This window comes from Notamacropus eugenii, chromosome 2, assembly GCF_028372415.1.
Source record: "Notamacropus eugenii isolate mMacEug1 chromosome 2, mMacEug1.pri_v2, whole genome shotgun sequence".
In the NCBI taxonomy this organism is placed as follows: Eukaryota; Metazoa; Chordata; class Mammalia; order Diprotodontia; family Macropodidae; genus Notamacropus; species Notamacropus eugenii.
In genome coordinates, this window is record NC_092873.1 from 367,517,966 (window position 1) to 367,540,951 (window position 22,986).

Here is a 22,986-nt window from a genome sequence, read left to right on the forward strand (position 1 = left end):
CAGGTTGAGAGCCACTGCTCTAAAGAGAGTTTTCTCTGTTTCAGTGGTGGTATAATTGAAAGTTTTGTGGACTCTATATCCAATGGTACTTGTGCATGTTTATCTATATCATCTATAATATCAGTATTGATATTGATCTAGGCTTATATGCATGTATTTAACACACACCCATACTATTTATTCACACACACACATACATACACACACACACACACACACACACACATATCTAAGAATTCTTAATTCTGTTTCCTGTACATATATCTGCCTCTTGATTGTATTTTGTATTCTGATAGGCAGGGATTGTGTTTTAAAAAGTAGATTGACAGGCAGGTTAGATAGCTAGATTTGCAATCGGGAAGCCCTGAGTTCAAATCCTATTGAAGACACTAACCACGTGCAGGTCCCTGGTCCAGTTGCTTAACCTTTCAGAGCCTCAGTTTCCTCATATACCAAGTGGCAATAATAGTAATACCCACTTCACAGGATTCTGATGAGGGCTAAATGAAATAATTCAAATAAAGTGCTTTGCAAAACTATTTTTTAAACCAGACCTGTGATTTTATTAAATTGGGGAGCTCTAAATCAATCAGTAAATCAACCAACAAATATTCATTAAATGCTTATGTTCCAAGCAGTATGCTAGGCACTAAATTTTACATTTGGAAAAAATGAAAGAACCAAGTCCTATTCCCAATAAGCTTATATTCTAACTGGGAAACTAATGAGGTATTTCCTCTATCAATAGAATTCAGCACTTTGTCTTTAACATATATTAGGGGGGGTGTATACCCCAGATTCATGGATATGTTCTTTTTTTTTTTTAAATTTAAATTAAAAAAAATTTTTCTTGATTTTTAAAATCTTTTTATTTTAGATTTAAATACTAATACTTAAATACATAAGAAAGGTAAAAGAAACATGATAAACTTAAATATTAAAACTTAAATATAAAATAAGAAAAAAATGTCATGTATACAGCAGAGCATAAGAGAGGATTCAAAACAATAAATTTCCATTTCAAGAAAGCCTGTATAATAAAATTTTCTTTAGCTACTATTCTAACTACTCTGTTTCTAGAAATTCATGTTTGCTTGAGCTAATTACATCTTCTTAACTATTGAAGGTAAATACATTCATTGGGCTTAAGCACTATAATTTCATATGTGAAGACCCAGAGAGTACCCTGACCCTAGGATAGACATTCCCTTACGTGATATAACCTGTGATTGCAAGTTTGGGGAGGTGGTTCAGAGCAAGGGTGCTACATATGGATGTAAGAATCTGTTGTAATAATTCTGAGGTCCCACAGGGGTCCATTATCTGAAGACTCAGAATCACTGCACTAATCCAAACCATCTCATTAAAAAAATAATGAAGCTGGAACTCCAAGAGGGAAATTGATTTGCCCTAGGCTCCAAAGCTATTTGTTAGAATCCAGATCTCCTGCCTCCCACTCTTGTGCTTTCCAGTACATTACCCTGCCTTCTTATTGAAGGAGTTCAATTACACTGTTTCTCCCTGCCTCATCCACTAAATGTCAGCATCTGCAAACAACATGGCCTGCTAGTATGTGCTTTTGCATGAAGATTAGGTTTCTGTAAGTTGGAAGCGTAAAGCCACGAGGATGTCAGCAAGAGAGAGACTGAGAACTATAGGATATTAAATAGAAAGTACAATATGCTGGACTCAGGATCAGGACATTGACAGATACAGCCCACAAAACACTATGACTAAATATAGGAATCCTGAAGACTCTTTTTTTTTTCTAGCTAGGTAGAAGTGGATAGATAGAGCTTTGGAACTGGAGTCAAGAAGCCCTGAGTTCAAATCTGGATTTAGGCACAGCTGTGTGATCCTGGGCAAGTCACTTAACCTTTGTTTGTCTTGGTTTCCTCAGCTGTAAAATGAGGATAATAATAACACCTATCTTCCAGGGTTGTTTTAAGGATTAAATGTGTTTATATTTGTAAAGTGTTTTAAAACAGTGCCTAGCACATAGTAATTGCTAAATAAATGCTAGCTTTTTCTCCTCACCTTAGATTATAAGCTCTTTGATGGGAGAAACTATCTTTTGCCTCTTTTTGAATCCCTAGCACTTAGCATAATGCCTGGCACATAGTAGACACTTAATATTGATTGATTTATTGATTGTTGCCCCAAAGAAGATAAAATATTGGTACTCTAAACTCTCTCAATAACAAAACTCGTTTGAATGATTTGAAGCCAACATTTTGGACTTCACTGCCAAAGAGTACAACTGGAAGTCCAGAGAACCTGATGTAGAATGGTAGGATTTGGACTTGTGTAAAATAAAGTGGTGTTCTCATCCGTTTCACATTCACCTGTATTACGTTTCCTTCTACTTGCTTCCTATCCACTTAGAAGGCCTTTCATTGGTTTGGGAAGCTTTCCCCACCTAGATTGAGTTCCTATTTCAGCAGTTGGATATTCTTTGGCCATTTACAGATCTGGTACCACAGCTCATTGGCATGGAGGATTTGAGCAGATCTGTTTCTGATGTCTGCCTCTTCTGAGTCACCCTGGTAGCAACATTCCTCTCCTAGCCACTGACTTTGGGGTACTCACCATAATGGACTTAGTTTGAACACCAGATACACTATTGCTCAGAACTTCTGAACTCATATGATCCGTCAGCTTCAGCTTCCCCAGTATCAGGGATCACAGGTGTGTGGCACCATACTAGGTAGGAAGCATTTTGATAGTGGCAGTTTGCTCATTTATTTTGTCTGTCTGCTTATAACAGCAAACTCAACTTTATGAGTATAAAGCCTTTGGTAATATCAAGAATTGCTCTCCAGCCCTGTGTGCAGATGTCTATATGGACTTGAAATACAGAAAGCAATGGGATTCATATGTTAAAGGTGAGTAGAGTATTCAGTTTATTTTAAAACCACTCCCCCAGATAGTTTAGTCTTAATTAACCATGCCAATGGAAGCAAGTTTTCTGTGTATACATATATACGATGACAGATAAATCTAAGAACTACTTACATTTGCCCAGGGAATACAGCATATTTGATTTTTGAGGGGTGAGGTATAGTTGTAAATTTATCTTTGTCTGACTTAAATTTATATTAAAACATGAGTATGTCTTCTCTGAAGGCATGTTGGTTATTAAGGGATAGGAAAGGAAAGGAGAGAAGGGGCATGGAATTAGGGAGGAAACAGGAACATCCCATGTTGTAATCTGGATTCCTTTTGAGGAATTCAATCCAATAAGCATTTCTGAGCACCCAATACCTGCAAAGTGTTGTTTTTGGGGCTAGAAATTGAAAGACAAAAGAAAACAGAGTTCTCATATTCACAGTGCCTCTTCTCTTCTTTCTCTTTTCATTTTCTTTCCTTTTTCTTCCCCTCCCTTTCCTTTCCTACATAGAAATTATGGATATAAGACTGCTTTTGTATAGAAATTGGATTAAATTTTAGGTCCTCTATGTAGCTTCCTACATAAAGGAAAGCCATAGTGAAGCTTTCTATAAACAAGTAAGTTTCCCTCTGATTCATATTCCTCAAATCTGGATTTTCACGTGGCAAGTTTGTTGAAGAGTCAGGGCACACTTGTACACTGTCCATATTCCTGACCCAGGGTCCTTCCATTTGTTTGGTGTTGGTCCAGGGTGAGCATTGTATTGTTCAGTAATTGTGTAGGTGATTTTTTCCCAACAATTGAAGAGTCAGAGGCATGGAGGAAGCTATGAACGTTTGGTACAACCCTCTTGTGTAGCTTGTGTGTTTCCAAACATGGCAAGATTTAAAAGTATGTTCTTGTTCCATGATTCTCAGGTTGTAAGAGTCACTGTGAGATGGGGTAACAGTTTTGAAATATCTTAAGGCATTAGATCAGATAAGGCGATTTGCTATTAGCTCAAAAACCACATAATTTCAACCCAAATCATAATAGGATATTTTGAACTCTTAAACATTTTTTAAAATTCAAATTCTTGAATGGAAGATGATAGACTGAAAGGTACCTTTCATTAGGTCTCCATTTAATACTTGCAAATTACTCCTTTCATCTTCTCTCTCTCTCTTCCTCTCTCTCTCTCTCTCTCTCTCTCTCTCTTCCTCTCTCTCTCTCTTCCTCTCTCTCTCTCTTTTTCTCTGTGTCTGTCTCTCTGTTCATGCTTTACATTCAGACACATTTGGAGAAGAAAAATAGATAAGAAACCAGTAGACACAGCCTTGAATTGGAGTCAGGAAAACTTGAACTCAAATCCCACATCAGATGTGAGCCTGGGCAAATGCTTAGCCTTTTTGTACCTCAAGTTTTCTCATCTGTCAAATGAGAGGATTGGACCAGATGGTTTTCCTACATAACTTTAAATTCTTTTCCAGACCTATTTCAATAAACAAACATTTATCAACAAACACTTGTTATGTGCCTTCCATTGTGCCAAGTGCTAGGGATCCCTTACAGCTCCACATCCATGGTCCTGTGATTTTATGAAGTTACTTTAATGGATTTGTGATCTCATTGAGGTGGGTACTCCCTCCATCAGAGCACATAACACCCTTTCCAGTCCCTCTCATTCAGAATGACTCTTGCCCATATCCTTCTGCATATTTTCCATAGAGTATATAGGCTATATAGTGGAGGCTTTAATTATTTTGTGTATAGCAACATAGCCCAGGATTTCTTTCTCTTTTCTTTCATTCTTCTTGAATGGCTAATCTTTTTCTTTTCTGCTCAGCGTTTTTGTTGAAACCTGTTCTACAAATCATTATTGGTAATAAATTGCATTCTATATGTATTAACTGTGCCTGTGTTCAGTGCTCACTGGGTCACTGCAATTTTGATCCTTTTCTATTGTTTTTGTTTCTTTCATAAAGCTAGCTCCTAATTTTATTTGTTAGTTCATTTTTTACTTTTTTTATTTTTCGGACTTCCAATTTGCTGTTTAGTTGAGGAATTTTCTAGTTTTTTTTTAAACTGCATGCCCAAAGCATTGATTTGCTCTTTCTCTGTTTTTTAAATTTAAGTATTTAGAAATATAAATTTTCCCCTAAGTACTGCTTTGGCTGCATCCCACAAAATTTGGTATGTTCTTTCATTATACTTCTTTTTAATGAAATTATTGATTGTTTCTATGATTTCTTTTTTTACCTGGTCATTCTTTAGCATTAGATTATTTAGTTTTCAATGAATTTTTAAACTATACTTCAAAGGCCCTTTATTGAATTTAATTTTTATTCCAGTATGATCTGAAAAGGATATATTTAAAATTTCTGCTTTTCTGCATTTGTTTGTAAGGTTTTAAAGCCGTACCATACAGTCAGTTTTTATGAAGGTGTCATGTACACCTGGCATAAAGGGGTTCTCCTTTCTCTTTCTATTCAATTTTCTCCAAAAATCTATCATATCTGACTTTTCTAAAATCCATCTACTTAACTTCCTTTTAAAAATTTTTGTTTAGATTTATTTAATACTGGGAGAAAGGAAAATTGAGGTCTCCTAGTAGTATAGTTTTACTGTTTCTTTCTGTAAATCATTTAACTTTTCCTTTCAGAATTGAATGCTATACTATTTGGTGCATATATGTTTGTTATAGAGATTACCTCATTGCCAATGGTATCTTGCAGCAAAATGTAGTTTTCATTCTTATCTCTTTTAATTAGCTCTATTTTTTTTATTTTGTCTGAGATCATGATTCCTCCCCTTACCTTTTTTTGACTCAGCTGAAGCACAGTTGATTCTGCTCCAGTCCCTTATTTTTACTTTGTGTGTGTCTTTCTGTTTCATGTGTATTTCTTGTAAAAAAGCATATTGTGCCATTCTGTTTTCTAATCCATTCTGCTATATATTTCTGTTTTATAGGTGAGTTCAACTCATTCACATTTGCAGTCATGATTACTATGTATTTCCCTCCATCCAGTTTTTCTTCCCATGCATGATTCTCCCCCACTGTCTGTCTATCTCTCTCTTTATCCTGTCCTTCCTCAAAAGTCTGTTTTTCTTCTCATCTCCCTTAATATACTCTCCCTTCTATCATCCCCTTCCATTCTCTTATCCCCTTTCCCTCCTGTTTCCCTGTTAGGTAAGATGAATTTCTATATGCAACTGAGTGTGTAGTTACTCTGTCTTTGAAGCAATTGCTGCCTGTATTCCACCATCTTGGCTCTTACCTTCACTTACTTTTTTTATTTTTTTAAGGATAAGTGACTATTTTTTTTATTTAGGTGAAGACTGTCCCTATCCCATCTTTAAAACCCATTTCAATCAATTAATTAATCAACAAGTATTTATTAAACACATATGATGTACCAGACAGTGTGTTAAGTGCTGGAGATACAAAGACAAAAATCTGAAAAACGGTTACTGTTCACAAAGAAACTTACATTGTAACACAGGAAACAAAAGGTGCAGATATGCAATAGCTTTATTTGACATATACAAAGTAGAAGCAAGGTTATTTTAGAAGGGAAGGTAGGAGCCTCAGCAGGGATCTGAAAAAGCCTCCTTTAGAATCTGGTGCTTGAGCTGAGTCTTAAAGAAAGCTAGGGATTCTCAGAGACATATGTGAGACAGGAGAAGATTTCAGGCACAGGTGATAAATAGTCAGGCAAAGATGTAGAGACAGAATATATACATATATTCATACATACATATAGGTATGTATATATATGTTTATACATATATACATACACACACATATACAATACACAGAATGGAAGCCAATAAGACTGGATCATAAAATGTTTGGAGGGTAATAATGTGTTAAATAACTGGAAAGGTAGCAATGGTTCAGGTTGTCAAAGGACTTAAATATAATAATGAAAAATTTAAATTTGATCCAGGAAGTCACTGGAGTTTATTGAGCCGGAGAGTGACATGATTAGACCAGAACTTTAGGAAGATGGCTTTAGTAGTAGTGTGAAAGATGGATTAGAGGAGGGAAAGGCGAGGTAGGGAGACCAAGTAGGATACTATTGCTGTGGTCCATGCAGGAGGTGATGAAGAACTGGATTAGAGGGGTGCCTGTATGAGGAAAGAGAAGGATACGTATGCAGGAGATGTGGTAGAGATACAAGTGATAAGATTTTTGACAAGTGATTAAATGACAAGAAAGGATGAGAAAGAGTGGGGAATCAAGGACGTTGCCAAGTTTGTGAACCTTGGGTATCTTAAAGTCTGATGTTACTCTCAACAGTAATGGAGACATTTAGAAGAGGGGAGAGTTTCTCTGATCATTATGATGACCAACCATAATTCCAGAGGACTCGTGATGAAACATACTACCCACTTCCTGAAAGAGAGGTGATGGACTCTGAGTCAGATTGAGACCTGTTTGGACATGACCAGTTTGGGAATTTGTTTTTCTTGACTATACATGTTTGTAACCGAGGTTGAGTTCTTCTTTCCTTCTCAAGAAGGGAGAAAGGGCAGATTTTAATTGATTGAAAGAAATAAAATTCAATTACAAAGAGAAAGGAAGGTTTAAGGGAAGAAAATAATGAATTCTCTTTTGGACTGGTTGCATTTGAGATGGCTATGGGATATTCATTGTGACTTGTTCAGCAGAAAGGTTGTAATTTCAAACTAGAATTTAATAGAGATGTTAGGGCAAGATATGTGGGAATCATCCCCATAGAAGTGATTATTGAACTCATGGAGATTGATGTGATAATCAAATGAGATGATATAGAGAGAAGAGAGAATGGGATTAAAACCAGAACCCTAGGATAGAGCCACAGTTAATGAGCATAATATGAGTGAAGAGCCAGCAAAAGAACTTGAGAAGGAACAATCAGAAACAGGTAAGAAGAGAATCAGGAGAGAGAAGCATCATAAAATCCAGAAAGGAGAGTGTATCTAGAAGAAGGTAATCAACAATATTAAGTATAGCAGTGAGTTCAAAAAAGAAGAGGACAGAAATAGATTAGCCAATAGATTAGAGCCAGGAGTGGGGAACCTGAGTCCTGAAGGTCACATGTGGCCTTCTAGGTCTTTGGGGCAGCCTTTTGGCTGAGACCAAGTCTTACAGAACAAATCCTTTTATTAAAGAGATTTGTTCTGTGAAGTTTGGATTCAGTCAAAGGACCGCACTTGAGAACCTAGAAGGTCATATGTGGCCTTGAGGTCATAGATTCCCCACCACTGGATTAGGCAATGAAGAGATGGCTGGTAACTTTTGAGAGAATCAATTTCATTAAATAAGAGATCAGAAGCAGAGTGAAGAAGATTTAGAAGAAACTGAGAAAAGTGGAGCCACTGAGCATAAATGAGTTTTTCAAGGAGCTTAGCTGGGAGAGTAAACAAGAAATAAAGGTTAGTAGTTAATGGGGTTAGTAGGATCTAGTGAGGATTTTTTTTTTTTTTTTGAGGATAGGCTTGTTTGTAGATAGCAGGAAAAGAACTAGCAGATGTAGACTAGAGATTACTGAGTGAGTAGGATGATAATTGGAGGAGCAATCTGCTGGAGAAGATGGGAGGAGAGGATCAAGGATTCATATAGAAGGGTTGGACTCAGCAAGGAGAAGGACCAATTCCTCCTCAGAAACTGGAGTAAAGAGAAAAGTAGAATGAAATGATTGATGTCAGATGAATGTGAGATGAGAGTGAATGAAGCAGAAAGTCATGGTTCATGACCTTCATTTTCTTAGTGAAATAAGAAGTAGGTGGAGGAGGCTTGAAAAGAAAAGGTTCTGAACAGTTGATGTGAATAAATGGTATAGAGAATCCATTAGGATGATTACATTAATTCAGAGGAGTAAAAGGATTGCCTTGCTGGAGTAACAGCTAATTAAGTGACTTGCCTGAGTCACATGGGTGACCAGGAGTAGTAGAGGAGTATAGTAGAATAGAGTAGAGTAGTATTTTTGAATCCTGGCATCTTGACTCCATATCCAGATTCCTTCCCACCATCCCACTTTACCTTCAACATGTGCACAAAAAAATAGCCAACAATATCCTATAAGGATATTGCTGAGAAGATACATGGGATCACAGATTTAGAGCTGGTGGGGAACTTTGAGCTCATCTGGTTTGCATTATACATAGGAAGACTGAGGCCTGGAAAGGTGACAGGTAGTAAGGAGCAGAGGCAGGAATCTGGCCCAGTTCTTCTGAATGTAATGCCCTTTTGGAGATAGCTCTGCAGGTGGAGAAAATCTCCAAAGGATATTAAATGACTATTAATCTTTCCATTGTACTACACTACCTTGTTTATCAGACTAGATGGATTGGACCAGATGATCCTTAGGCTTCCTTCCTACTTTAAGCATTCAGTGATCTAAATCAATGTTACAGACAAGTGTAATGGTAAGGGAATTTGAAGATTTTCCCTGCCCCTTGATAACTTTGAGCTCTGGCCCAGCCTATAGCTTGAGTCACGTGAAGTCCATGATGGGAAGAGCTTGCTGAATGGGTGGAGCAGGAAGAGAGAATGAGGTGGAGCTGAGAAAGAGAGGAGGTAGAGCAGAGCATCTAGTGTGAGTGAGAGAGGGAGTGATTTTGCCTAAGGGAGCTTGTTTGTGGGGAAGCCTGATAAGGGAAGGAGTGGGGATGGCTGTGCTCTCTGCATTGATAATGTGTATAGATTTCTTTATTACTATGATGGATTTCTGTTGTTTAAATAAATGTCTTGGTTTCATCTTTGAAGAAGTGTTTATATTTTGCAAATTACCCTGGAAATATGCATGCATATCCATAGAGGCTCTGTGGGTATCACATTGGTACTACAACAAGCGCTTATTAAGTACCTACTATGAGGCAGTACTATGCTAAGCACTTTACAAATATCAACTCATTTCATCCTCAACACAACCCTATGAAGTAGGTGCTATGTTATTCCTCATTTTACAGGTGAAGAAACTGAGGCAAAGGTTAAGTGACTTGCCCAAGACCACACAGCTAGCAAATGTCTAAGATTGGATTTGAACTCAGGTCTTCCTGACTCCAAGCACATTGATTTCTCTATTGTCACTCAACTGCCTGAACAGAATAAATACTTATTCTCAAAGAACTGATTTTTGGGAAATCAGTGTAGTAATTAATAGCAATAATAACAGCTCATATTATGTATTAGTGCTTTTAGAGTTACATAAGGCTAGGTGTCTGATTAAAAAAGGAGATGTATCAGTTATGAACAGATGAAGGACACCATGGAGTGAGAGTGAGGCATGATGAATGGATATTCCCTTTCCCATACTGTATTTGCCAGCTTAATTGATACTTCTAGAACTTAGTGCTCCCCATCTCTATCTCCATGCCTTTGCATGGGTTTGTACCCCACTTTATGACTGTAATGTACTCCCTCTGCCACTGAGAATCCTTAGGTTCCTTCAAGGTTCAGCTCAGGGGCCTCTTCTTTTGGGCAGCTTTTTGGAACCCCAGTAATTGTTACTTTCATCTCTCTTCTCAAAATAAGTATGCATATAATTATGTTTAGGGTCACATCACATCTCTTAGAATGAAAGTTCTCTGAAAACAGAGAAACTCTGTGTCTTCAGAGTGAAGAGTGGTGCCTCACACAAAGAGACAGGGACAGGGAGAGGATCTGAGATTTCACTGGTCTAAAGACCTCTGGGGAAAGGTAGTTTCCTCAACCGAAGACAGTTTGCATCTCTCCTGTGACTTAAAGTCTTAGAAAGTTGCCTGGCATGGGAGATCCTGAGAGGTTGTGACCTGCACAAAGTAAAGTCTCAAAACACGTTTATTCAATTGAATTTAAGGAACAACCAGTTTCTAGTCTCTGGAATGTATAATGACCAAAGCTGTCTTTTTTCCCCCCCTCTATCCCATAACAGTTCTTAAAAAGTTGCCAATTTTAATTGAATCAATATACAAAGAACTCCATGTAAGTAATAGTGGAATTCTTGTCATTTCTCTCATTTTCAACCATGCATCAGTAAAATGGGTCTCCTCCAGCACATTCCATTTAAATTTAAAAATTCATGATTCTACTCAGGTTCAGAGAGAATGGGATTCATAGTTGGTGTAGCTTGTTGAAATAATGGATTCTAAAATATTGAAATGAGGAAGTGAATAGAGAAAAATACAGACTGGCCTCAATCAGCTGGATATTTTGGTGTCAAAATGCAACTGATTTTAACTGGTGTCCAGGTAATGGGAAGTCGAACTTATTTGGGTAATTTGCTTATTCCAAATTTGGCTTTTTAGTTTTCTGAGTGGGATATATATATATTACCCCAATGCTATCATTACCTGTATGATCTTGGGCAAGTCATTTAACTACTTTGAGCCTCAGTTTCCCCTTAGGTAAAATGAGGTGTTGGGGGGGGGGGGGTACTAGAGACCTCTGAGGTCTCTCCCAGCTCTGAGTCTCTGATCCTGTGATTACATTGCTTCTGAGGTCTCATCCAATTCATCCAACTCACCTAAGTCATCCAACAGAACTTTGGTTCTGTTGACAACTTGGACCTTCCTTTCAAGAAGCTTATACTCTAAAAAGATACATGCTTGTATATCCGAGGCTCTCCCCAAAATGTTGAAGACAAGTAAATTATTCTTCATCCACAAAGACCTACTTAAGTTTCTTCAAAGCATATTGCATATTCCTTTCTCCTCTCCCACTTTTATCTGTTGATGTTCTACCTTCTTCAAAGATAACCTTTCCTCATGCAAGGTCTTTTAAGGTCCTTCACTCTGTGTGGTAGCTGGTCTATTCCCCTGCTTTATTCTCTCCTCCTTTCCTCCATTACCAAAACACTATATGATCTCGGTGCAACCTTGTTCATTTTTCAGCAGCTTCCTCTCTCGTTCCATGCCAAAAAGATACCTTTTTATCTTTTCCTTCAAATAACCCCCAAGTTCCTCTAGGCCCCTATAAAGGAGTTTTTGAACAGATGGCAAATTTGGGAAGGGTTGGTATAATGGATAGTGAGCTAAACTTGAAGCCAGGTTCAAGTCTTGCTTCTGACACATACATGCTGTGTGACCCTGGATGAGTCACTTAACCTCTGTGTGCCCCTAGAAAATTCTCTAAGATTGCAATGCTTATGTTCATCTACATTGGTAGAGAGGAGTTTCCTAGTGGATAGTTCTAAATACTACTAAAATCTCAGGTTTTGTCCAAACAAAAACAAAAACAAACAAAACCAACCCAACAAAGTCTCACATTTAACTATTATATGCTTACCATGTAACATGGTTTATTAGAGCTTTCTGTTTGAATCATATTTCCTTAAAAAAATTTTCAGCTCCTGAACTTAAGATCCCTGAAAACAGGAATCTAATATCTATCTCTACCTACTCTTTCTCCTGTCAAAGCCACCATCTAGCTCAATAGTCTACATGCAGTAGTTACGTAATAAATGCTTCTTGCATGAGTAATCAAACTGTTGGCTATACTTAATTTTTCTAGTGAATACTCTTAACTGCTTGTGTGACCCTGGACAGGTTACTTTAACCTCTGCTTGTCTCAGCTTCCTCATTTACAAAATAAGGATTCCTAGCAGGGTGGTTGTGAGGATCAAATGAGATAACTGTAAGGTGCTTAGCACAATGCTTGCCATATAGTAAGTGCTGTAGCAATGTTAGTTATTATTACTGTTACTGCTACTATTTTCAAATGATTGTGGATTGCTTGACATCTCAGTCCCCTGCCTTGGGAAGGAACACACCGCTCAGCTTTGAGAAAAGGCAAATATAAATATAAACCCCAGGCACTATGCTTCCTCTCCCCATAGTCCTCTGGACCTCAGCTTTTGTGGAACCATCTGTAGTCTCTTGAAATGTGGGGATAATGATTCTGGTTCTGATGAGCTTTGTTGCAATGGGAGAATGTCATTCTTTATGTTTCCAGCTCAACATCTATCTGGCCTTATCTCTCTGGAACTCTGGGGGCCTTTGCTTGGCACTCAGGCTCTCAGCTACAGGAGAGTCACTCATTATTTTGTCAGCAAAACCGAACTGCCCGTGAACATGCCCACTTGAAAGTATTCACTAACTGTCCTCATCCAAAGATGGCAGGCTTTTATACGAAAGTGAAAGACTGTTAAGAAATGTTTGAAACTGAAGAGGAGGAAAACTCCCTAAAGTAAAAACACTGATACTCTGGTGACCTCTGGTGGAAATTGTGACGTTTTTAAAAAAGGAAAAAAAACCATAACAAATACAATTTTAGTTTTCCGTAGCTGAAACAGTATCCTAGGTTGAAAAGTGGGTTTGCAGCATCAAAGATGGCCAAATCTTAAATTTTTTGGTGGGGGATTGGGGGTAGGGATAGGAGAAGGGTAGTGAGGATGGTCTGTACCTCTGATTTCACTGGTATGGAGAAATTTCAGTGTGAACATTCCCTCTGTCACCGAATGAATAGATATTTATTAAACATCTACTATAAGCCATATCAGAAATTCATCTACCATATAAGTCTTAGAGAGACTATATTGGGTTCTGAGAAATTAAATAACTTGTGCATACTTTGTTTTTAGGCTAATTTCTTTTCTTCTCCCCCACCCTCCAAACCCCATTTCATTTTCATTACTATCTGTTCTCTTGTGGTATCTTTTCTTATGATGTAATTGATTTAGTGCTTTCTAGAGTTCCACAGCCATAGATCATTGATTAGTGTTGGAAGAGACTTTTGAGATCTCTAGGGCATACCCTCACCTCAATAGTTACTAGTATACCTTCTCCAAGAGATGGTCCTAGCATTTGAATGCTTTTCTCTTATATTATTTATTATACTGTGTAATGTACTATATTTGGAGTCAGAAGACTTGAGTTTGAATTTGGACTCCTACCACACAGTAGTTGTATGACCTTGGACAAATCCTTTCATTTCTGTGAACCTCACTTTCATTTTCTCTCAAGGGAGGGATTTGAACTAGGAGATTTCTAAGGTCTCTGTGTTCTTAAGGCTTATAATATCAACTTTTATACAGCTGTCAATTGAGAAATGAGGCCAGAGTATTCTTAATTTGTTTTCTTCCTTTGCTATCTCACAGAACTCTATGAAACCAAGATCCAAGGGAAGATGGTTGTCTACTGGGAAGTGAATTATCCCTTTCCCATGTGCAACAGAGATGTATCCTTTTAAACAGAACTGCCAAACAACCTCATTTGTGAGCTGTTTGTGAGTTCTTCTGGAATCATCAGATGCTGTTGTGACTTTGGGAACTTCTCAGGTATAGATAACATTTCTTTCCATCCTTCTTGAAAGGCAGATTCTAAAACCTTGGAAAACAGAAACTTTTGTTTTTGTCTTTCTACAATCCAGCAAAATGACTTAGTGTACAGAGTTGGCTTGGCTTCAAGTGCCCCCCCCCATCCTGAGTGGTGACGTTGTGCAAGTCATTTAAATTGTTCTATGACCAGCGACAGTCCTTTGAGACCATAGGTTCCTGAATAACTGATGATTTGCTTTTGGTGGAGAATTTCCTTAACTGGGAGTTTTCTATGGCAACAAAATCACAGGTGCCTCCCCAAAAAAGATCTCTCATACTATCCTGATTTCTCACATTTGTTGTTCAGTCATTCAGTGGTGTCTGACTCTTTGTGAATCTGTGGACGATATCATATCAATATTGTCCGTGGAATTTTCTTGGCAAAGATACTGGAATGGTTTACCATTTCCTTCTTCAGTGGATTAAGACAAACAGAGGCTAAGTGACTTGCCTAAGGTTACATAGCTAGTAAGTGTCCGAGGCCAGATTTGAACTCAAGTCCTCCTGACTCCAGGTCAAGTGCTCTATCCGCTGAGTTACCTAGCTGCCCTTCCTTTCACATAGAAGGCATTTAATAAATGTTTGGCATTGCATATGTTGTATTGAGGATGCCTCTGCTGAAACTGTTATAAGTCATGTGTCTGGAAAATTCAGCAAATGACGTGCTACCAACCCAGAAGATCTGTACCCTCAGCTTCAGGATAATAATTAGGATTGGTTTCTAAGAAGCCTTCTCATGGGATTCATGCCCTTTCCACTCTGCTTGGTTCTTTCCTTTGTGTTCCCTCAGCATTTATTCATTCATTCATTCATTTGTTCGACATTCAACAATTAGAGTGTGCAAAGCTCCTAAGAGTGGGCAAAAGATTCTGCTTGTACTTATGGGTACATCAGAAAGGATGTCTCTTGCATATTTACCATCTGAAATGGTACCTTGTCTATAGCAGGTGCTTAGAAAATGAATTGAATTTTGTCCTGAGTGACAATGATGTTGATCGGTGAATAAACAAGCAAGTTTTAAGTACATGTTCTATGCCAGGTACCATGCTAGGTACTAGACACAAGCACAAAATGAAACATTCTCTGAGTCTTGTGTGTGTGTACATACATGTGTATATATCAGTATGTAAATGTATACAAAATAATTATAAGGTATTTTCGTCTATAGCTTTGGGAAGATATTAATAGCTAAAAGGATAAGGAAATACTTCATTTAAAAAGGTGTTGCTTGAGCTGAACTTTAAAGGCATTCATGGGCAGAGAAAAGGAGGCATGGGGGGCAACCTGTGCAAAGTCACAGAGATGGGAGATAGGAAATCATGTGTGAGGAACAGCTAGTAGGCTACTTTGGCTGTGAGGAGAGGGGAGTCATATAGTAAGACTGAGATGGTAGTTTGGAGCTGGGTTGCAATTGCTTTAAATGCCAACTGAATGAGAGATGACATTTATTTAAACTTTTTACTTTATACAACTCTTTGCCTATGCTATCTCTATTTGATCCTCACTACAACCTTGTTAGATGGGTATTTTCATTTTACAGATGAGGAAACTGAGGCACCAAGAGGTAAAGTGACTTTTCTGAGGACACATTAAAAAAAGCGGTGGGAGATCAGAACAGCATTCAAACCCAGGTCTTCTGATTTCAAATCTAGTGCTCCTATTACTGGATAAAATTGTTTACTATTAATTGTGTGTATGTCTTGTCTCCCTGGCATAAACTATAAACTTTTCAAGGGCAGGTATCATTCTCATCATAATTCCATGCAATAAGCAGTGGATAACCACCTGCAACGTACAAAGGCACTATGAAAGGCACTAGGAATACAAAGACAAAAGCTAGAAGGTGCCCTTTACATTGATTATCTCATTCAGTCCTCACGCTGACCTTGTGAAACAGGAATTACTGGTTGTCAGCTACCTCTTGGCACTTCCCCTAAAGGCTTACGGGTAGGGCACTTCCTCAGTAAGAGCCTTCATGAATGAATGAATGGACAAAAGAGGGTGCACTGAAATTCTATGTCATCAGTGGCAAGCTACCCTACAAATTCTCATTCTTGCTGAATAAAAAGGGAATGAAGATAGAAAATCAGTTTTTTCCATTCATAAATTTTTCTGTCTGTATAGGACGCAGTCATTGATGGTTGGGGCTTTGGAAAGGTACAGAGGAGGGCGATTAGCATTTACTATACACCTGACATGTGCCAAACACTGTGGCAAGTGTTTTACAAATATTATTTCATTTGATCCTCATAACAGCTCTGCCAGGGAGGTGCTATTATGATTACTAGGGCAACTAGGTGGCGCCATAGTGCATAGTGAGCTGGGAAGACTTACCTTCCTGAGTTCAAATCCAGCTTCAGACACTTACTAACTATATGACCCTGGGCAAAACACTTAACCTCGTTTGCTTCAGTTTCCTCATCTGTAAAATGAGCTGGTGAAAGAAATGGCAAGCTACTCTGGTATCTTTGCCAAGAAAATCCCAAATGGTATCACAAAGTCATACAGCAGTGAAACATGACAACAATGCTTATGATCCCTATTTTGTAGTTGGGGAAACCAAGGCAGAGGGATTAAGTGACTTGCCCAGAAGTACACAGCTAGTAAGTGTCTGAGGCTTATTTAAATTTGAGACTTCCTGACCTCAGGCCCGCTACTTTATTCACTGTTACCTAGATGAGGGAATCAACAAGCAATTATTAAATGCTTATTGTTTTCCAGGTTCTAAGTTTACAAAGAAAGACAAAGTCACAGGCTCTGCTTTCAAGGAGCTTATATTTTAAGATAGGAGACAACATGCAAGTAACTGTACATGTAAAATATCTATATTGCATTGTAATCTCAGAGGAAAGATACTGGACTAGAGGTGGGGAGAGCACTGGGAAAGGCTTCTTGTGGAAGTTGGGATTTGAGTTGAGTCTTGAAGGATACCAGGGAAGCTAGGAGGTGAAGATGAAGGAAAACATTTTTATCATGGGAAACACCTACTGTAAATACACAGAGATGGGAGATGGAGGAAATATGCTGGTATAGTTGGATTGTTCCAAATTTAATTGGTAAGCCTTAGAGTCAAATGAATATCAGAAGGGTTGAGACCCATATGGGGCATCAAGTGTAAGAAGCCTGGAAAGATAGAAAGGAGCCAGGTTAAGGAAAACTTTCAATGTCAAACAAGGGATTTTCGTATTTGAATATGGGGATAACTGGAAGCCATAGGTATTGAGTGAGTGTGAGTGGTGGCTATGGAGTTAACATGGTCGGAGCTATGCTCTTAGAAAATCACTTTAGTAGCTAAGTGAGGGTTTGATTATAGTGGAAAGATACTTAGGGCAAGGAGATTGATTAGAAGGCTATAGTGATAGACTAGGTGAGAGGCAATGTGACTGAAGTAGGGTGGTAGCTGTGTAGATGAACAGAAGGTGATCCATGTAAGAAATATTGTAGAGATAAAAATGATAAGATTTGACAACATATTGGATATGTGGGATGAAGGTGAGTGAATATTATCAGATGACACTGAGGAAGGAGAAGTTCTTCCTAATGTCAATCCTTACCTACAATTAAAAATATCATCAGTAAATGGTTTTTGAGGACCTGCTATGTGCTGGGCAGCTAGGTGGTGCAATAGATAGAGCACCCAGCTTGGTCAGGAAGACTCAACTTCATGAGTTCAAATCTGTAGACACTTACTACCTGTGTGACCTTGAGCAAGCTACTTAACCCTGTTTGCCTCAGTTTCCTCATCTGTAAAATAAGATAGAGAAGGAAATGGCAAACCACTTTAGTATCTTTGCCAAGAAAGCCCAAACTGGGGTAATGGAGAGTCAGACAGGACTGAAAAATGACCACTACCAACAAACCATTTATGTGTAGAGTACTGGGCAAGGGCTTAAAAAGAAAAAGAAAAAAGAATGAGATACCATTCTTGCCATGGAACAGCTTACACTCTATTTGGGGAGACAAGATGTAAAAGTAGAACGGTAATTAATATGAAGAACCACGTCTGGAACATCAAAATTCACTAGCTTTGGGGTCCAAAGACCTTGGTTCGGATCTCAACTCTGTTACTGTCTTCAGTGTGTCTTTGGGTGAAATATTTCCCCCTCTAAGTCTCTGCCAACTCATATGAAAAATGAAGTGGTTAGACTAGATTAACCTTTAAGGCTCATTCTTTTCTTAGGTCTTTGGGCCAAGCACCAAATGAGGGGTACAGAGAATAATTACAGGCCAGTGACATGATCTCTTGCCCTCATGGGTTTACTATGTAGAAATTCAGAAAGCCTGAGTCTTGTCTACTGATTTTCCATTCTCATGTATTTATAAAACTGGAGATTATTCTCTCCTTAACCTGGGACACAGTATGTGTATGTTCGGGACCGGAGAGACCTGGATTTAAATGGACGAACAGTACATGTGATATTGGCTAAGAGCTTCTCTGTACCTGAAATTCCAGAGAAAAATGGTATCGTCCGAGTCAGTGACTACAGGCAAAGCCTTGTGATTGAAAGTGATGGCAAGGAGGGGTGCAAAGGTAAAAACTTGCATCTTTCATGTGGCAACAGTTGATTTGTTTAGTGTTAGAATGAAGCATTTGTTCCCTTGTTATGCCCTTGTGATGAACTGAAATAGGGCAAAGCTTACAGGACTTTCTATTAAAAATATATTTTTTGATTTAACAGAAGTCTACCTTCTCATCCTCCCACTTGCACCCCAATTGAAAAACAAAGAAAAACAAAACCTTGGAACACTACAGTACTTTCCAAACACCTTTTCTTGTTTGGTCTAGAACTATGATTTCATCGGTGTAGTGAATTCTCTTTAGTGACACAGATAGGCAAGTCATTTATAGTCTAGAGTCCTAGAGATTGCCTTGGAGGTATTGAGTGATTCTGTCCATGGACACACATCACACATTAGTCACTTTTAAAATGTTTATTAACTGATGTGTCAAGGGGTAGGACTTAAATCCAACTCTTTCTAACTCTGAAGCTAGCCTCCTATATACTATACTATGTCATGCCATCTTTCAAATACAAAAAGTACATGAAAAGGAACCAACCCCTAAGAAACTCAGAAACGTTTCTGAACCCATGGAAATGTTAAATTCTCTTCTTATAAGTAGGTGAATATATCATTGAGTTGTGATTTTTCTTTGATGTGGAAATTCTCACAATTCTGATTTCCACCCATTCCTAATTTACTAGATATGTTTTAGAGTTGTACGAGTCTAAATGACTTGATTAAAAAGCTAATAAGCTTCAGAGATCATAGCTACAATTTATATAGCACCCTAAGGTACTGCACATGTTATCTCATTTAAATAGTATTTGAATCCAGGTGTAACTGACTTTAGGGCTGGTACTTTAGCTATTATAACATGTTCTGGCATTTTCTGACTCTTGCACAAGATCTGGCCATTTCTGGTCTTTTTGAAGTTTTCTTTTTTTTTTAAATGAACTTAAAATATACAATAAGAATAAGAAAAAGATAAAAAAAAGAAAAAATGTATTTTATATGTTTTATTGATATCCTTCATCCCTCTTTCACACATCTCTCTTTCTCTCTACATAGCAAAACAAAGCAAATAAACACGTTAGTGTAACAGCAAGCACCGTAGCATGCTTAGAATGACCTACTAGTCCAGGTTCTTAGATCTGCTTTTCTAAAAGGAAAGCAGCTTTTGAGGGGTCAACAATCTTCTTTAACCACATATACCAACAGAGAAATTACAAGCAGAGAAATAAAGACCAACAGATAGGGCTTCTAACTGTCTAACCATAAGCAATACGTACAACACAGATCAAGAGACAGATTCAACTGTCTGACCATTACATACATACATATTTACCAGAGAGAGAAGCACTAATATCTGGGTTTACAAAGTTGGGGGGCTTCTTAATGGCTACCCAGAGTCTCATCTTGAAGCTTCTTCCAAAGAGTAAGCCCCAAAGCAAAACCTCACTCAGAGTATATATATGCACTTTTCAGAGCCCAATGGCATCACAGCTCTTGCTGATCCAGTGCTTCATGAGAAATTAATGAAAACTTCCCTTAATAGACTCCTGGTGAGGTCTTTAACAACCATTAGTATAATCTCATTAACGTTACAATTGGACATGTCTGAAAATGTATGCCTTTTTCTGCACCCTAGTCTACCATCTTCTACCAAGAGATACAGGACATTTATAAATATGCATCACATATCATTAGGATATATACTCAGGGAATTTTATTTTTTTTGGATGAACATTTATGAAATAGCGATAAAGGACATTACTTTTATTCATTAAACAATTGAAAATACAGCTGAAGTTTAATTTTTTAAAAGTTGACAACTAAACTTGGCTTTAAAACTTTGTTGCAGTTTTTTAGTTGTTTCCATCTTGTCTGACTCTTTGTGACCTCATTTAGGGTTTTCTTGGCAAAGATACTGGAATAGTTTACCATTTCTTTCCCCATTTCATTTTACAGATTTTGAAACTGAGGCAAACAGGGTTAAATGACATCTAGTCATTTATATCTAGTAAGTATCTGAGGCCAGATTTGAACTCAGGAAGGCAGCTAGGTGGTACAGTAGATAGAGCACTAGGCCTGGAGTCAAGTAGACCTGATCTAGTGAAACTTTTTTGTACAGAGTAGAAAACTGAAACCTACAAAAATAAAATGACTTCTCCAGGGTCTCACAAGCAGTAATTAATGTTGCTAGAATTCAGACTCAAGGTCTCTGAAACAAGGTCTACTTTTTTTTCTTTTTTTTTGCTGCTCTATCACATAGCCAACAGACTTTAGCTCCATCATGGTCTACGCTAAAGACGCAGGCTAGATTTGTTTCCTTTTATTTGAGCATCATTCCTTAGGTTCCAGAGTGAAGATAAAGCTATTAAGAGGATATGAATTAAGGTTATGTTAGATTTTCCAAAATGTTATGGATTGATTATAATATTGATTACAGTATGGTTGAATACAGAGATTATTAACCTTTTTTGTATCATGGACCCTTTTGATTGTCTGATGAAGCTTGTAGAACCCTTCTCAGTATGATGTTTCTAAATGCATAAAATAAAATACATAGGATAATAAAGGAAATCAATTATACTGAAATATAATTTTGTATGTATCTGTATCTATCAGGCAGCTAGGCGGATAGAGCACTGGTCCTGGAGTCAGGAAAACTCCTTCTGAGTTCATCCTCTGAGTTCAAGTTTGACCTCAGACACTTACTAGCTGTGTGACCCTGGGTAAGTCACTTAACCCTCTTTGCCTCAGTTTTCGCATCTGGGAAATGATCTGGGTACTTTAGTATCTTTGCCAAGAAAACCTGAAATGCAGCACAAACAGTTGGACATGACTGAAATGACTGAGCAATAGCAGCAATCAATATTGATCTGTCTTTGGTTATATTTATATCTCTGTGTATCTATATATTTATCTGCACATATATATGTATATATATATATATATACACACACACACACACACACATATATGTTTACCTATACACAATGTAATTCATATATATGCACATACATATATACACATATAATTTATATATATGGGTGTATAAACATATACCCATATATACACACATGTTATCTATGTATCTATCCACCTATCTTTCTTTGTATGCATGTATGTATGCATGGTTTAAGGGCTGGAGAGGGCTGGCTTTGACATCATGGAGACTTGGGTTTAAGTCCTGTGTCTGAATCATACTGGCCGGGGCAAGTTCCTTTGCTTCTTGGTGTCTGAGGCCCCTCTCTAGGACTGCGTTTCAGATTAGTCTTGACCAACTTTGTTGTCAGAAGCTTAGACATAATGAAATAACACTAATGAAATCATAGGTCCATACTAGACTGACCTAATAATTTTTTTTGTTGGTTGTTTGTTTTGGGAGTGGGGTAAGGGGAGGTGATTGAATCTGTGGTTTTATTGGTGGAGGGACCTTCCCTTGAGGAATCTCCCTCTACCAATATAGGTCTGCATTTCTTCATCTGTTTTGAAACTTAAAGTCTTAGAGAATTACCTGGTAGCATGGAGAGATGAAGTGATTTGTCCAGGGCCACATGCCAGTATGTGTCAGAGGTGAAACTTGAATCTAGGTCTTGTGGATTGTGATTCCATTTATAAAGAATAAATTTGGAAAAAAAAAAGACTATTGGAGAGTAATCTCCATCCCTAGATGTTTCTTTCTTTTGTACCTATCAGTGCCCATTTTGGATAGTCATATCACAGGTTTTTGTTTCTGTACTTTTCTGTATTTTTCTTGCCTTTCTCAATTGTTCTTTTTACTTCCTTCCCCTTTCCCCCCTTCCCCACTCAGTTTCCATGATCTACTATGATAACCCTGGAGGCATGATTCCATCCTGGCTTATCAACTGGGCAGCAAAGGTGAGCCTCTAAGATGCTGGAGGGAAAATGTTCATCAAGCACTCAGTCTTTGAAACTCGAGAAAACTGGTCATGTTCAATCCAGGGAGACCTTTCTCTGAAGGTGTCCCTTGTTACTAGGGTCAGAGTACAAGTTGGTGATTACTGTAGTGTATGTATGGAGTATGTGTGTGTGTATTTGCACTAGGGCAGCTCACATACAATTAAACTAAAAAGAACATTTACTAAATGACTACTATGTGCCAGGTGCTGCGATAAGTGCCAGGGATACAAATAAGAAAAAGGTAGTCCCTGCTGCTGCTGCTTTTGTGAGACCAAAATCAGGGCCAAACTCATTTAGGGCATCACTAGGCATGTACTCAGGGTTGAAGGATGGGATGTAACAACACATTAAATTACAAGAAGATATAAACAAGAACATAGTAATAGTAGGAGACTTTGATTCTCT

The 22,986-nt window shown here is 37.9% G+C and overlaps 1 protein-coding gene across 2 annotated transcripts in view; it reads left to right on the plus strand.

Annotated features, from left to right (window-relative positions):
- PCTP (phosphatidylcholine transfer protein) overlaps nt 1-22,986 on the plus strand; it is a 46,039-nt gene that overhangs the window by 18,980 nt on the left and 4,073 nt on the right. The window contains exons 2-6 of one of the 2 annotated variants that reach the window (XR_011975269.1): nt 2,768-2,885; nt 13,933-14,012; nt 18,511-18,682; nt 21,283-21,389; nt 22,472-22,539. Coding sequence is in view for 1 of the 2 variants with exons in the window: in XM_072646754.1 (XP_072502855.1) it covers nt 2,768-2,885; nt 13,933-14,012; nt 18,511-18,682; nt 22,472-22,539 (438 nt within the window). In the remaining variant the exon portion in view is untranslated. The remainder of the gene's footprint in view (nt 1-2,767; nt 2,886-13,932; nt 14,013-18,510; nt 18,683-21,282; nt 21,390-22,471; nt 22,540-22,986) is intronic. The other variant, XM_072646754.1, reaches the window with a different exon arrangement.